This window comes from Nicotiana tabacum, chromosome 2, assembly GCF_000715075.1.
Source record: "Nicotiana tabacum cultivar K326 chromosome 2, ASM71507v2, whole genome shotgun sequence".
In the NCBI taxonomy this organism is placed as follows: domain Eukaryota; kingdom Viridiplantae; phylum Streptophyta; class Magnoliopsida; order Solanales; family Solanaceae; genus Nicotiana; species Nicotiana tabacum.
This window is the reverse complement of record NC_134081.1, coordinates 102685142-102699206: the sequence shown is the minus strand read 5'-3', so window position 1 is coordinate 102699206 and position 14065 is coordinate 102685142. Positions and strand designations below refer to the sequence as shown.

Genomic DNA, 14065 nt, shown 5'->3' with positions numbered 1-14065 from the left:
TAAGTAATTCTTATTTATTAAAGTTTTAAACGTACTTTTAGATATGTTAAAATTAAGGAATATTTATTTATAATTAAAAAATTTAAAACTTTAAGATGTTTATTAATTATATATGTTAACTTTAATGCAGGTTTTTGCCATTCTTTCAGTCTACATATTTGGTTGTGGATTTTATGAAGCCATTTTATCATGAGCCGTGAAATTCTTGGAGACAGATACTATGCATCATCAGAGAGTAAATGTGGAATCAATTTAGGGTAAAAATTGATTACATTTATTTAATAACTATCGTCTTCATCTAATGTTACTTTTTTATATTGCAGATAAAGTGTACATGGCATCCTTAGCATCAAAATGAAATAAATGCTATTTTCGAGAAGAAGGATGCTAAGCGGATTAAAGATACTCTGTTCGCTACTCGGAATACTAGTAAAATGTAGGAGTGGTTAAGAGAAGATGTTTGGAAGAAACTTCTTGCGAAATGGAATACCGATGAATAGAAGAAGAAGAAGAAGAAGAAGAAGAAGAAGAAGAAGAAGAAGAAGAAGAAGAAGAAGAAGAAGAAGAAGAAGAAGAAGAGTGAACAAACAAAGGCAAATCGTGCCTCCAGTAAAGGTGGCTCGTTGCACAGAGGAGGTTCGATTAGTTTTGCGACCCATAAACTAAGATTGGTAATTACTTATAAAAAATTTCTTAGTTTTACATATAGAATATTACGATTGTAATGTCTAACTCATACTTTTTGTTATGAAGGAAAAGGAAAGAGGGCGAGATATGAGTCATGCTTAAGTTTTCGAGGAGGCGCATAAGAAAAAGAAGAAAGACTGTACAAGAGAACACTGGGTGGAGGCGCGTGCGTCGGACACATATGTAAAATACGAACTTCATAATTATTTACAATTTATTAATATTAGTTTTTTCACATAATAGTTATATTTTCATTTCAGGAAGATTATCATAAAAGGGTGGAAGAATGGCAACAAACTGAGCCTCCTTCAACTCAACCAACACGTGATGATATGGCTTCATTGTGGATAGAGACAACAAGTGGAGTAAACAAAGGCAGAGTCTACGGACTTGGAGTACGCCGACCTACAGGTCATCCTAACCCACTCTTAGCCGATTCTTATTCTTCGCAAAATAAAGAACAGATGGAAGATACGAGAAAAACAAATTCGTGATTTGAAGCAACAATTGGACTCACAATTCAGAACATTTGTTAAGATGTAGAAATTCATGAGAAAACATGGGCATGATCTATCTGATGATGAGGATGAGCAAACGCAATCTGATTTGTAGTAGTTTAGGTGTATGGTATTGGTTGATTGGTAAACTTGATTGTGAGAGACAAGTTTATGTTTTGTTTTTAAACTTGAATGTGGGCTACTATTTGGATGTTTTTATGCCCAAAGTTGTTAGGTATGATGGATTTGTTGGTTTAGATTGTGTTAATGGTTGGATTTGTTGGTTTATAGGTTATATTTGTTGATTGGTTGTTGGCGTTAATGTATTGTAACTGTTTGACAGGTGGTGTAGCTCAAAATTGAGTAGAATTCTGTTCAGATTTACAGAAAATTTCGACTGATTTTCGACTGAAACAGTCGGACAATTGCCCAATTATTTTCAAAAAACACCGAGATTTCCGACGGGTTCGGTCGGAAATGATAAAAAAGTTAATTATTTTTAACAATTTTCGACGGATTCCGTCGAAAATTAAAGAAATATTATTTTTTTAATTATTAATTTCCGACTGAAATGGTCGATAAATATTTTTTTTTATTATTTAATTTTAAATACATATTTAATTTTATTTAAATTATTACGACTGATTCGGTTGGTAAAATTCCGACCACTTTAGTCGGAAATTTGAAAATAATTTGGTCGTCCGACCTTTTAAACGCTTCGACTACTTTGGTCGGTAATCACTGACGGATTTGGTCGGAAATTATTTTCCGACCGACCAATATTTGTCGAAAAGTAGTCGGAAATTCGAGTTTTCCGATCGATTTCCGACCGTTTTGGCAGTCGGAATTCAGCCATTTTCTAGTAGTGAATTTTTTTCGAAGTTGAACTTAAAATTTTGAGTAACGATTTCACCTTTGTATTAACGGAAAAAAGTATATAAATAGGACATGAACATCTTTCATCACTTTGTTTTCCTTCCCTTATCCTTTCCTCCCACTACCTTGCCAAGAAAAATAACAACTTTGCATAGGCATTATTCAGTCTCTAAGCAGCAGGACTAATCCAACAGATTACATCATCTATCCAAATCATGAAAAATTAATCCAAATAGTCGCCTCCTAATCTCTTAAACTAAGAATAGTCGATAAATGTATAATATATGTATAATATTATACAGGGGCGGCTCAAGCATATTCGGGGCGGGGCCTAAAGCCAAAATTTAATATGAGGCCTAATTTTTTTTAAAAAAACTTATAAGATATGTTTTTATTTGAAGTCTATTCTTCTAGCTTTTTAAGATATAAAATTGTTAATAATCTTTTTTATAATCGATTTTCTCTAATTATTTCTATTCAATTGATAATATAGCCAACTCATTTAATCTTTCTTGAGATATTGTTGATCTTAGATAAGATTTTATAGAGCAATAGAAGTATATAACTATTGAAAGCTTAAAAGTATTGTTGAATACTTGAACTAATGAATAGTCTGTTTGGCCAAGCTTCTCCATGCCAAAAGCATTTTTTTCAAAAAAGATTTTTTTTTCCAAAGTTGACGTGTTTGGCCTAACTTTTAGAAGGAAAAAAAATACTTTTGAGTAGAAGAAGCAGTTTTGGAGAAACAGAAAAAAATAGTTTCTCTCCAAAAATATTTTTTAAAAAGCACTTTTGAAAAAAATACACTTAGAAGCAGTTTTTTAAAAGTTTGGCCAAACACTAATTGCTGCTCAGAAGTATTTTTCAAATAAATTAGCCAAACACAAACTGCTTCTCACCAAATGTACTTTTGAAAAAAATACTTTTGAGAAAAACATTTCTCAAAATAAGCTGATTTTTGCAGCTTGGCCAAACAGGCTAGAAATCTTGGAGAAAGAATGTGAGTTATTAAATCTTGGAGAAAGACGGTGAGTAGGAATATTAAAGAGAAAGACAAAAAATATGTAGGAATTTATGAAATATGAAGAGATTGGGGAAAAGAAAGATTGACTTAGACATATCAAGAAAGTGAGATTAAAATTTTTATACGTTATCTAATGAAAGAGTAAAACTGAAATGTTGAGAAAACTATTCATCTACCCATTTTTAAGTATATCAAATTATTACTTTATTTATATATCTAAAGAGCTCTTTTTCCTTTTATATAAAATCTCAACTTTTTTTTATAATTTAAAGTACTAAATATTATTTTTTATTATAAACCTATTATTTTTTAAAAAGTGGGAGCCCCAAATTTGGGGGCCTAAGGCATAAGGCTTACCACTCTTCATGTTAGAGCCGGCCCTGGTTATATATATATATATATATATATATAAAATCTATGTATACCGGCTAGAAAAAATAAACATGGAATCTGGTCGGCTATTTGTGTAACAATCCCTCAGCCCAATGTTGAAGTTTACAAGATTATGGCTAATTTATGCAGCTCTTCAAACGGACCAAACTATACCATTTTGGGCTTAAAAGAGACCGTCATACTCCAAGATGGGCTGTTAAAGTGGGAGTCCCACAAATCCGACCGGTATCCGGTTCACTTCTTCCCTGTTTTGTCTGCAGATATAAGAGTCTCCGAAGAAAACCAAAGTACAAACCTTTGCTTGCTGAAAACGAAAACCTTTGTTCTTCTATTGTCAGTGCTCGTTTTCTTCCCGTATGTTAACCTGTATTTGAATAAAAACTAAGCTATTTACACAATTCACTTCGATAATTTATATTTATATCTTTGCAATTTCTTTGCTAGGGTTTTAGCTAAAAAATGTCGAAGACTCCGGATCCAAACAGTACAGGTGCTAGCGGTAGCGCCGGCGGTGACAAGTCCGCCAGAGAAGAGGCCACCATTAAGGTTCCTTCTAAGGACCCAAAGAAGAAGGATGATAAGAAAGACGAAGATCTCGTAAGTATCAAAGCAACCACTGAACTCGAACAGAATTGCTCAGTTTATGTTTTAATTATATCTTTTATTTATTGATTGATTTTGGCGGGATTAGTCGGAGGAGGATTTGGCATTGAAGCAGCAATTGGAACTGTATGTGGAGAGAGTTCAAGACACTGATCCAGGGCTACAGAAGGTTGCCCTTGAGAGCATGAGGTATCTTCTTTTTCCCCTTTCTTTTGTAATACATGTGGAATTTGTATTTACCGGAAAGTGTATATTGAAGTCCGCCCAGTTTGGGATTGAGGGGTAGTTGTTGAGGTCAGCTGCTGAGTGCTGAATTCCCATTTAAGTTGGACAACATTTACAGCTATAAATAGTGTAAAAGATATTTGCTTTTGTGGAGCTTAACTTCCAACCTTAATAGTAAGTGTTTTGGGGCTTTGGTATTCTAGTTTATTCTGGATTCATTTTTTTTTTTGCATGCTTGTGTTTATTTGACGTATTGGGAGGCAGTAGAAGTTGCCCTTAGTGCTCTAAGGTGCCTTATTTCATTATTGGTAATAGCAGGTTGCAGATTGTCCAACATTCCCCCTTTTCTCTTTCTTTATTTCCCCTGACGAATTGGTTTATATGCTTACAGTTATTAGCAGAGTGATCTTGAATATCAAATGTAATAGGTGCAAGTTTATCGTAGCTGGCATTTTCTTTTGGAACTTTTTCAGAAAGAGCTGCGGCCTCCTCTGGAAGTCCCTACACATCCATCCATTAGACATTAAAGCCGATGGCAAATAAATGTATGGATGTGTAAAAGATAGCTCTATGTTGAATTAGCATGCGCTACATGCATTATGAAGCATGCATATTTCTCAGTTTGAATGAGAAATCAGATCCCAGTTTAAATCTTCAATCCTTGAACTTTTTAGGGTCTTTCCTTTACATAAGCAAGGACATCTCTTTTTTGTCTCTTTTGCTTATTCATCTTTCCTATGTTATAGACAGGAAATTCGTACATCAACAAGCTCGATGACATCAGTTCCAAAACCATTAAAGTTCTTGCGTCCCCACTATGGAACACTAAAGGGATATTATGAGAAAATGCCAGACTTGGATTTGAAGGTATGGAGCTGGCATTGCACTTAATCGTTGTAAAAGTTGAATAAATTTCACTCACGCAACTTCAACTGCAGAAACTTCTGGCAGATATACTTTCTGTTTTGGCATTGACAATGTCTGCTGAAGGAGAAAGGGTATGTTCTATTTTTGGAGTACTAATAGTTATGCGTGTGTGATATACTATTACTCGTGTTGGCGACTTTAACAACTTTTTCATCTATTTTATGACTATTACTAATTTATTGGTTCTTACAGGAGAGCTTGAAGTATAGACTGTTGGGTTCTCAAGGCGATATTGGTTCCTGGGGACATGAATACGTTAGGTATGCTTGACATCTAGTAACATTGTCTTTTTAAACTCCTATTCAAGTATCCTTATCCTCTTTGTTTTTTCCCATGTTTATATTATTTATGATTATCTTAGAACTTACTTTGTAATAGCAAACCAGTATCTGACTTTAGAAAATCTGCATCCTCTCTGTGCTGTACGGCTCTTAAACAGACTCATTTATATTAATTCCTAGTCTTGGCAGACATCAATGATGACCTAGTGCAGTTGCATGTTAAGTCGATGTAGGATCAGGAAATAAACACTTGTAGATTTTTATGAGTTTTGGTCCATTTTAAGTGGTAAGGAACGCTTAGCAGTAGTAAAGTGTATCTATGCCCTTGTCCGCAAGGGGTGGGGGGTTGAGCTGTAGGAGTAATAATATGGAGATTCCTAATCCGAACCCCATCTACAACATTCAGTGTGGGCCCATCTACTCCAGCCTTAGTTGCAGGAATAACTTGCACCTGTGCTTATCGGATTTAGTATGCTGTCCGATTGGGGGTTGGGCGCAAATTGACCCGGACATCACCGTCACTGTCACCCTCATCCGAAGAAGTGTGTCTATACTGTTGTGTGATGTTAATGCTAGTTATCCATTGCAATTCATGAGATGGGTATCTAATTGAGATGCTAGCTCTAGGCAGGTTACTCTGTGTGTGAATTAATGTGTTTCATTTCCCAATTCTTGCCTAATCCAATTTTCCACTCAAGTACTGGGTAACTGACTGTTTCTACAGGAACTTGGCTGGAGAAATTTCACAAGAGTATGCAAAACGGCAGGTTTGTTTTCCTTCATTTCTTTAGTTGTGTAAGGTATTAGAAAAATATTTTAATGTGTTTTTCTACAGCTTGTGTTGTTCATGCTTTATTTAGAGTTTGGTTACTTTATGCATATGCAATTCAGGCTAACTTTCCTGCTACTGTACATATGTACCTATTATCATCTTTTTACAAGTCATTGTTTCTTTACCTGGACAATAAGTTATGTGTACAAATCTTTTGCTTGAAGATTGTGAAATTAATCTAAATTTTATTGTTAATTTATTTAAATAAAAAGTAGCAACAACTTCATGCCTTTTTCTACTGTTATTTTGTGAATGTTACAACATGCTTTTTTACATCTACATCATGCAATAACTTCTGAAATGAGGTGTTAATCAGCTTTTCTGTTTCTGTTCTTATGATGTGTAAACTATTTCAGGGTGAAGAAGGCCCAATTGATGATCTAATGGAGCTTGTGCAACAAATTGTTGCTTTTCACATGAAGGTATCATCTTGCATATTTAATTGTAGTTGAGTTGCAGGATAGATCTATAAAGTTTTCCTTCCTTTTATCCTGTTCTGATGTGGAAGCTTAGATTGCTTTTCATCTCTTTTCTTTTGTTTGAAAGGCTACCAATTTTTGACTGCTATCTTGTTCTGCAATGCAGCATAATGCTGAACCTGAGGCTGTCGATCTTTTAATGGAGGTATTTGTTTCTCTCCTGCCCTTACATAATTATATGTCGTTTCTATGCGAGTCACTCGTGAGATATCTTTTTTGAATAATTTCAGGTGGAAGATCTTGATCTTTTAGTCGAGCATGTTGATAGTACAAATTACAAAAGGACGTGCTCCTATCTCACCAGTTCGGCAAAGTGAGTTTGCTCAGGACACAATTTTGGAGTTTCTGTTAGCATATATGAATCCTCTGAATTTCTCTTGGCAAAATTAGATTTCCTGGAGTTACGTCAATGTATAGTGTTTGTGCTTTTAGTTATTCTCATCCTTCACACTTATCTGCAGTTTCCTACCAACCCATAAGTTTCGGTGTTGACTTGATAATGAAACTAACGTAAATAGTGGGGCTGGTCTATTGCCGCAGTAAGAAAGTCCGACCAAAGGAAAGCTGACCAGGAGTGCGGAACCACTCTAGCGCTATGAACATTTACATACATAGTGTTATTTGTGGCTACATCATGTTGGGTTGTAGATTCGGAGTTCTTAACTAAAATTGATGAATTGCTTAGAAAGAGACCTTTTTTGATAACCTGCAAATTCTTTGTATCAAGCTTCGGAACTCGGTGGATAATGCGCCTCTCTTCCCCTGGCCTTCTCTACCTAAATACTAGACCTAGTTCATTAGCCAGCATTCGGACTGATGATATGCGTTTATGTGACGTTCCTACTGCACTATACTGATTCATTGCCCTTGAGCATTGCCTAGAAGTCTCTTTGATTATTTATGCTTACCTTTTAACCTTTTGGAGATGAGGGCCTACCACTTCCTAAGAAACTTCATTCTGTAAAAAATGTTGGTTCACATAATTACTCAAAAGAATTTATCAATGACGAATGAATTTTGTAATAGGAAAGGATATTAGGGAGAGTCTGATGCATGGTTATAGTCTGTTGGGTCTGTCTACCAGAATAAAGTGAAGGCATTTTCTCTATGGGTACTGATGAGATCCTTGCTCATTGCCCCCCTTGCAAGCCTATATTTGAGAGTGGATAACTTTGTGGAACTGAAGTCTGTTATTGCGTTGTGTTCTGATTAATTAGTAGTTTAATATATGCAAATTTTCGGTCTCTTGAGCAGCAAAGTGTCTTGGAAGGCCTTCTTTCCGATTCTCAGCTTGCTTTAGTTGTGTATTCCTTCCTCTCTGGTGGAAGCCAAGGAGTAAAATTCCGGTGCCTTCTTTTCCAGATATAAAGACAGATACTATGTACTTATCAAACCAAAAAAAATGTGATACGTCCTTTCTTTTGTGTGTTTTCTGCTGGCGATTTCCTGTGTTCTCAATATTGTCTAATGTCTACATTAGATTCTCCATGACCTCTGCGTTAGAATTCATGATTTTTTCTGTCTAACAGATACCTTCCTGGACCTGATGACATGTTGGTTCTTGATATTGCATACACTATCTATATGAAATTTGAGGAGTATCCAAGTGCGCTAGTGACTGCACTATACCTGGATAACATGCAGGTATGCACTTTTTAATTCTATTCTCATTCTCCTCCCGTTCTTTAAAAGAAACATCGCTTGTTAGAGTGTAGGGATGTTTGCTAAAGTCTAATGGATCTGTTTTCTTGTAAGTTAGAGTCTAGTGGATCTATAGATTCTAAAATTGAAAGTTGGGTATAAGTTGATTATTTTTTCTTGGTTTGCATCTGTTTGCAGTATGTAAAGCAAGTTTTTACATCGTGTGATGATCTTTTGCGGAAGAAGCAGTTCTGTTACATTCTTGCTCGCCATGTAAGTTCTCCATTATTCTATTCTGTTTGTCATTTTCCGGCTCACAATGTTGCTGTGTGAATTTTCCTCGGTGGCCATCCTAAATTTCATGGGATTCTCTTTCTTCTCCACGTCCTCTCTTCCCTTTATTTCCGAATAATTTCTCTCCTGACCCCGCATCCCCTGCCCTAAGAGTTATTTGTGCAGGATTTATGGCTTGTGACATAAATCTGTTTTGTCTTTGACGGTTCATCTCAGATTGCTGATTTAATGTTTGGAAATGCAGGGTCAGACATTTGAGCTTGATGAAGAGATGTGTGCAGAAGATGAAGAAAGAGAAGGATTACAGGAGATTATTAACAATGCTAAATTAAGTGAAGGCTATCTTACACTTGCTCGTGATATTGAGGTCATGGAACCAAAAACCCCTGATGACATATACAAGGTTTGCACTTGTTAATATATCCTTTCCTCCTGTTTATGTTTGTTTTGCATCTACTGTTGCATATCTTCTCTATTCCTTAATTGAAATATATGAACTGACATTGCCTGGGAGGTGTGTGCTGTTGACCTTTTGTCGATCTTCTTTTGGTGGGCGAAGTATTCACCTAGCAATGTTTTGCCAACATTTGGTCGGCCCAAAAAAAAAAGAACACCATAATTTCATACTTTTCCCGCTCATCCCGTCGCTACCGCTATCAAATAGGCAATTTCAATACTCCTTTTATCTCCTTGAATTACCCACTAGAAGAAAGAAAAGAAAAATAATGAGTGGAACAAAATATCTTGTTTGTTATTTCCTGGTATCCTTTGGTAAAGAAAAGCTTGTCTGGAAAATTATGTTTATTATCTATCACCACTCCCCGCAAACAGAAGACATTGATAACCAAATTTTGTGCTGATTCCCTTTGTTTTAATTTATCAGCCACATTTGCTCGATGGCCGTGCTAGTGCGGGGGCAAGTGTAGATTCAGCAAGACAAAATTTGGCCTCTACATTTGTCAATGCCTTTGTGAATGCTGGCTTTGGTCAGGTATATAATGGGTTCTGCTATATATATATATATATATATATATATATAAATCCAGAAATTACATACTCTATTCACTTTATATTTCTGTTCCAGGATAAGTTGATGACTGTACCATCAGAGGCGTCAAGTGGTGGTGCCTCGACAAGCTGGCTTTTCAAAAATAAAGAACATGGAAAAGCTAGTGCTGCAGCAAGTCTGGTGCGTAGTTTTACTGGTCAGGTGTCACTATTCTTTTTTCATCATCTATCATGAGTTAATTGATTGTTCCTGCCTAAACATTTAGGGTATGATCCTGCTTTGGGATGTTGATTCTGGTCTTGCACAAATTGACAAGTATTTCCATAGTACTGATACCCATGTCATCGCCGGTGCACTATTAGGAGTTGGGATTGTAAACTGTGGTATCAAGAACGAATGTGATCCTGTGAGCTCCTTGATGTTGTGTTTCACTATGTTTCTTCTGCAAAACACGCTAGCCCTGGATTTTAATTTAATTCTTTTGAGCAGGCATTGGCACTTCTAGCTGAGTACATAGACAAAGAGGACCCTTCAATTAGAATTGGTGCTATAATGGGCCTTGGTCTTGCTTATGCTGGTTCTCAGAATGAGCAGGTAGCATTCCTAGTTATCTTTTGGCTTGTATGGACATGAAACTCTTTTGTAGTTTAGCAATAGGTCTACTGTGTAAAAACTTTATATTTGATACAGCGGAAGGTTCTAGAGATATATGGCTATTTAATTGACTTCACTGATTTTCAGATCCGTAGTAAATTGACTCCAATACTTGGAGATAGTAAGGCTTCCCTTGATGTGCTTGCCTTTACTGCTATATCATTGGGATTGGTATATGTGGGTTCGTGCAATGAAGAGATTGCTCAGGCAGTCATATTTGCATTGATGGAAAGAAGCGAGTCAGAATTAGGCGAGCCCTTTGCCCGCCTGTTGCCTCTTGGTCTTGGTCTCCTGTATCTTGGAAAACAGGTAACAATATTTTGCGTGCTATACAGAATTAACCTTGAAACGAAAAATATTTGTTCTTAATGTTAGTATCCCAATAGCCTGGATATTGTTGATCAATGTTCTTGCAGTGAACTGTTAGATCTTGCGGAACTTTTTTTCTTGCCATGATGATTTTGGATCCATCTGCCATTTTTTATAGGAAAGTGTCGAGGCTACAGCTGAGGTCTCAAAGACTTTCAATGAAAAGATTAGAAAACATTGCGATATGACCCTGCTTTCTTGTGCCTATGCTGGGACAGGCAATGTGCTCAAGGTAGTACAAGACTTGTGCTTTTAAGTGGTTTCATGAGAGTAACAGTAATAGCTGAAAGTTTCAATGTCTCAGGTCCAACATTTTCTTGGTCAATGTGCCCAACATTTTGAGAAGGGTGAAACCTTCCAGGGACCTGCCGTCCTTGGTATTGCAATGGTGGCAATGGCTGAAGAACTGGGGCTCGAGATGGCCATACGCTCGCTAGAACACCTTTTACAGTATGGAGAGCCAAATATCAGAAGAGCAGTTCCTTTGGCTCTTGCCCTCCTCTGCATTTCAAATCCAAAGGTATATTGGAAAATATGTGTCGTTGACCTTTGTTTTGTCCTTTTTCTGTTGCTTCTTTAGAGTTGAGTTACTGGAAGTATTATCATAAGCAGTCGATGCCCAGGCTTTTTCTTCTCCTCTCGTTTCTCACGTACCAGCATACCTTTTGCTCCTTGGTGGCTTGGACAGGTCAATGTGATGGACACTCTGAGCAGGCTTAGTCATGATTCAGACTCCGAAGTAGCTATGGTATGTTTGAGGAACAGCAGAAAGTAGATATTTGTGTTACTATAGATTTTTTCCCTTCTCAAATCTCAACTGCTTATCTAAATACTGTGTGTAGGCTGCTATCATTTCCTTAGGATTGATAGGTGCAGGAACAAACAATGCCAGAATAGCTGGCATGCTGCGCAATCTCTCCAGTTACTATTACAAAGAAGCCAACCTTCTCTTCTGTGTAAGAACTAATTTTCTTAGTTCTCTTTTGGCTCCTGTGATATTCAATTACGATCCCTTGCTCTGATCATTGGCATCATTGCTACTGCAGGTGCGGATTGCCCAAGGTCTTGTTCATTTAGGAAAGGGATTGTTAACTCTCTCACCATATCATTCTGAACACTTTCTGTTATCTCCGTAAGCCCTCTCCTCTACAACTTGCATGTGTAGACAAAGTGTTTAAAAGCATATTTGCAACATGTGCTGAAAATGATTTTTCTTATTCAATGAAGAGGAGTTCTCATCTTAATGTGTAACAGTGAACGCTGGTGCATTAAACTGCAAACTTTAGCACTGATCTGTTAAATGCTCTGATTCTTTTGCAGTCTGTGCTGTATATTTGTTCTTCAACTGATTAAAAAAATAAAATACGACTAATCAGTATTCAGAGGATTGAGCTAGTTGGCTGGTCGATAGAAATACAGCTCAAGCTTAATATGCTATTTCTCTTTGATCCTATGTAAAGCTGCACAGCTGACCAGCTTTGAACCTTTTCAGGACTGCATTGGCTGGACTGGTAACTATGCTGCATGCATGTCTTGATATGAAGGCCATTATCTTGGGGAAATATCACTATGTGCTTTATTTCCTCACTTTAGCTATGCAGGTTTGCTGTCTGTTGAACAAGCCTATTCCTTTTTTATCCTATTCTGGCTTCCCCACTATCAGCTCCTAATTTTATTTCCTTTTACTCTGGCTTCACAGCCAAGGATGCTACTGACTGTGGATGAAAATTTGAAACCCTTGTCGGTTCCTGTCCGTGTTGGCCAAGCTGTTGATGTTGTAGGCCAGGCAGGTCGACCCAAGACCATTACTGGTTTCCAGACCCACTCAACCCCGGTTCTCCTTGCTGCCGGAGATCGAGCTGAGCTTGCAACCGAGAAGTATAATTCTTCTTATGCTTTGGAATTTTATTTGTATTTTGCACTTCTTTAAAAAGAAAGCTTTTCAGATTATTCGTGTCATAGTATATTAACAGTGTCATTCCTGTAGCTTCTTGTCTTACTCGTATTTGTTGTCAATGCTCAGATACATTCCGCTCTCGCCCATTCTTGAAGGCTTTGTCATCTTGAAGGAGAATCGCGACTATAGAGATGATCAATAGTAACCTCAGTGAGGTATATGAATGAAACGAGTGTAGAAGTTTTAGATGGCCTACGATATCTATCAAGGGAGAATGGCAGGAGACAGTTGATGACACCGTCTAATTTGCTCAAGTTGCTTTTCTATGAGATCCATTTGGTGGCGCAACTGAGGCAATCGGGTCCGTCTTTGCTTTGAAGTGTTTGAAAGTTTCCAAGTTTGTTTTCCAGTGGCACGTCTTTACCTGATGTGTTCTTTCCTTTTGTCCCATTGAAGTGTTCTGTGTAAAGTTGCAGATAGTTATTTATTGCTGAAGCTGAAATGGAAATCGTTGTCTGTTTAGAGCGTATCTGATGCAGAGATTTGAACGGCTTTGGCATCAGACCTTGTGTTTCCGGCATAGTTTCATGATGTTGCTCTATGGGTTGGGGCGGGGCTCGGGAGAGCTGAATTATGTAAAATCGAAAATGACTATTTTTCATCATGATATTATTTCTGCATAAAGTTGAGGAGAACTAGAATTTAAAAGGATCTAAGCAAATCAGACAAAGTGTCGAGATTAAACAAGTTCGAACGAATTTTATTTTCGTACATGATTTTTTTTGCTCTTTCATGTGACTTTACGAGCCATCAGATATGTGAAGGATATCAATGAGAAGTCGACCTTTTAATCTTTATTTATGCTCTTGCCATATCGCTAATTAGAGGCTTCATTGTCCCTGTATTGTCAACGTATAATTTCAGGAACGCATAACACAATGAGAAATGACGGTTCGAATTTAAATCTAATTTATATTTAAGAAGAATTAACCCAAATAGCTGTTCATCCAATTGTTTAAACTAAAAATAGCTGGTGGATGTATAATATATGCATAATTTATGTATTATATGTGTATAATTATGTATATTTAATGTATAATTTATGTATATGGCTAGAAAAAAGTAAACAATAAATATAACCGGCTATTTGTATAAATATCCCTTTATTTAAACTTCAGCCCATAAGTAAATTATTGAATGTAAGAGTAGATTAACAATATTGGATTAAATACTAAGAAGATCTTAAATTTGATAGAATAACTTCTAATACAATTACAAACTACATATGTACATGACCAAATCTATTTATACTATATTAAAAACACGAAGGTCCTTAACAAAATATCGTTTGCATTTTTTACCCTTTAAAAATAGCTT

General features: G+C 36.4%; 1 protein-coding gene across 2 annotated transcripts; it reads left to right on the top strand.

Moving 5' to 3' along the window:
• Window positions 1-3695: 3695 nt before the first annotated feature.
• On the top strand, window positions 3696-13389 carry LOC107820776 (26S proteasome non-ATPase regulatory subunit 2 homolog A). Of its 2 annotated transcripts, none has more exons than XM_016647122.2 (26): window positions 3696-3810; window positions 3922-4074; window positions 4169-4269; window positions 5052-5172; window positions 5244-5303; window positions 5425-5492; window positions 6238-6280; window positions 6702-6767; window positions 6931-6969; window positions 7055-7137; window positions 8354-8468; window positions 8664-8738; window positions 9004-9162; window positions 9643-9750; window positions 9844-9948; window positions 10034-10174; window positions 10258-10362; window positions 10510-10731; window positions 10910-11023; window positions 11096-11311; window positions 11480-11539; window positions 11634-11747; window positions 11838-11923; window positions 12284-12392; window positions 12491-12669; window positions 12815-13389. In XM_016647122.2, exons 2-26 carry the CDS (start codon window positions 3937-3939, stop codon window positions 12888-12890), a joined length of 2703 nt encoding a protein of 900 aa, XP_016502608.2. In that variant the 5' UTR covers window positions 3696-3810; window positions 3922-3936; the 3' UTR covers window positions 12891-13389. The 2 variants fall into 2 exon arrangements, with proteins under 2 accessions (XP_016502608.2, XP_016502607.2); XM_016647121.2 differs by having other exon boundaries at window positions 3705-3831.
• Window positions 13390-14065: the final 676 nt, after the last annotated feature.

Excerpts from the sequence above, each read along its gene's own strand:
- LOC107820776 (XM_016647122.2), top strand. The coding sequence starts at position 3,937 with ATGTCGAAGACTCCGGATCCAAACAGTACAGGTGCTAGCGGTAGCGCC. Across the intron at positions 5,493-6,237 it reads TGGGGACATGAATACGTTAG|GAACTTGGCTGGAGAAATTT; the intron begins GTATGCTTGACA and ends CTGTTTCTACAG. Across the intron at positions 9,949-10,033 it reads CTAGTGCTGCAGCAAGTCTG|GGTATGATCCTGCTTTGGGA; the intron begins GTGCGTAGTTTT and ends CTAAACATTTAG.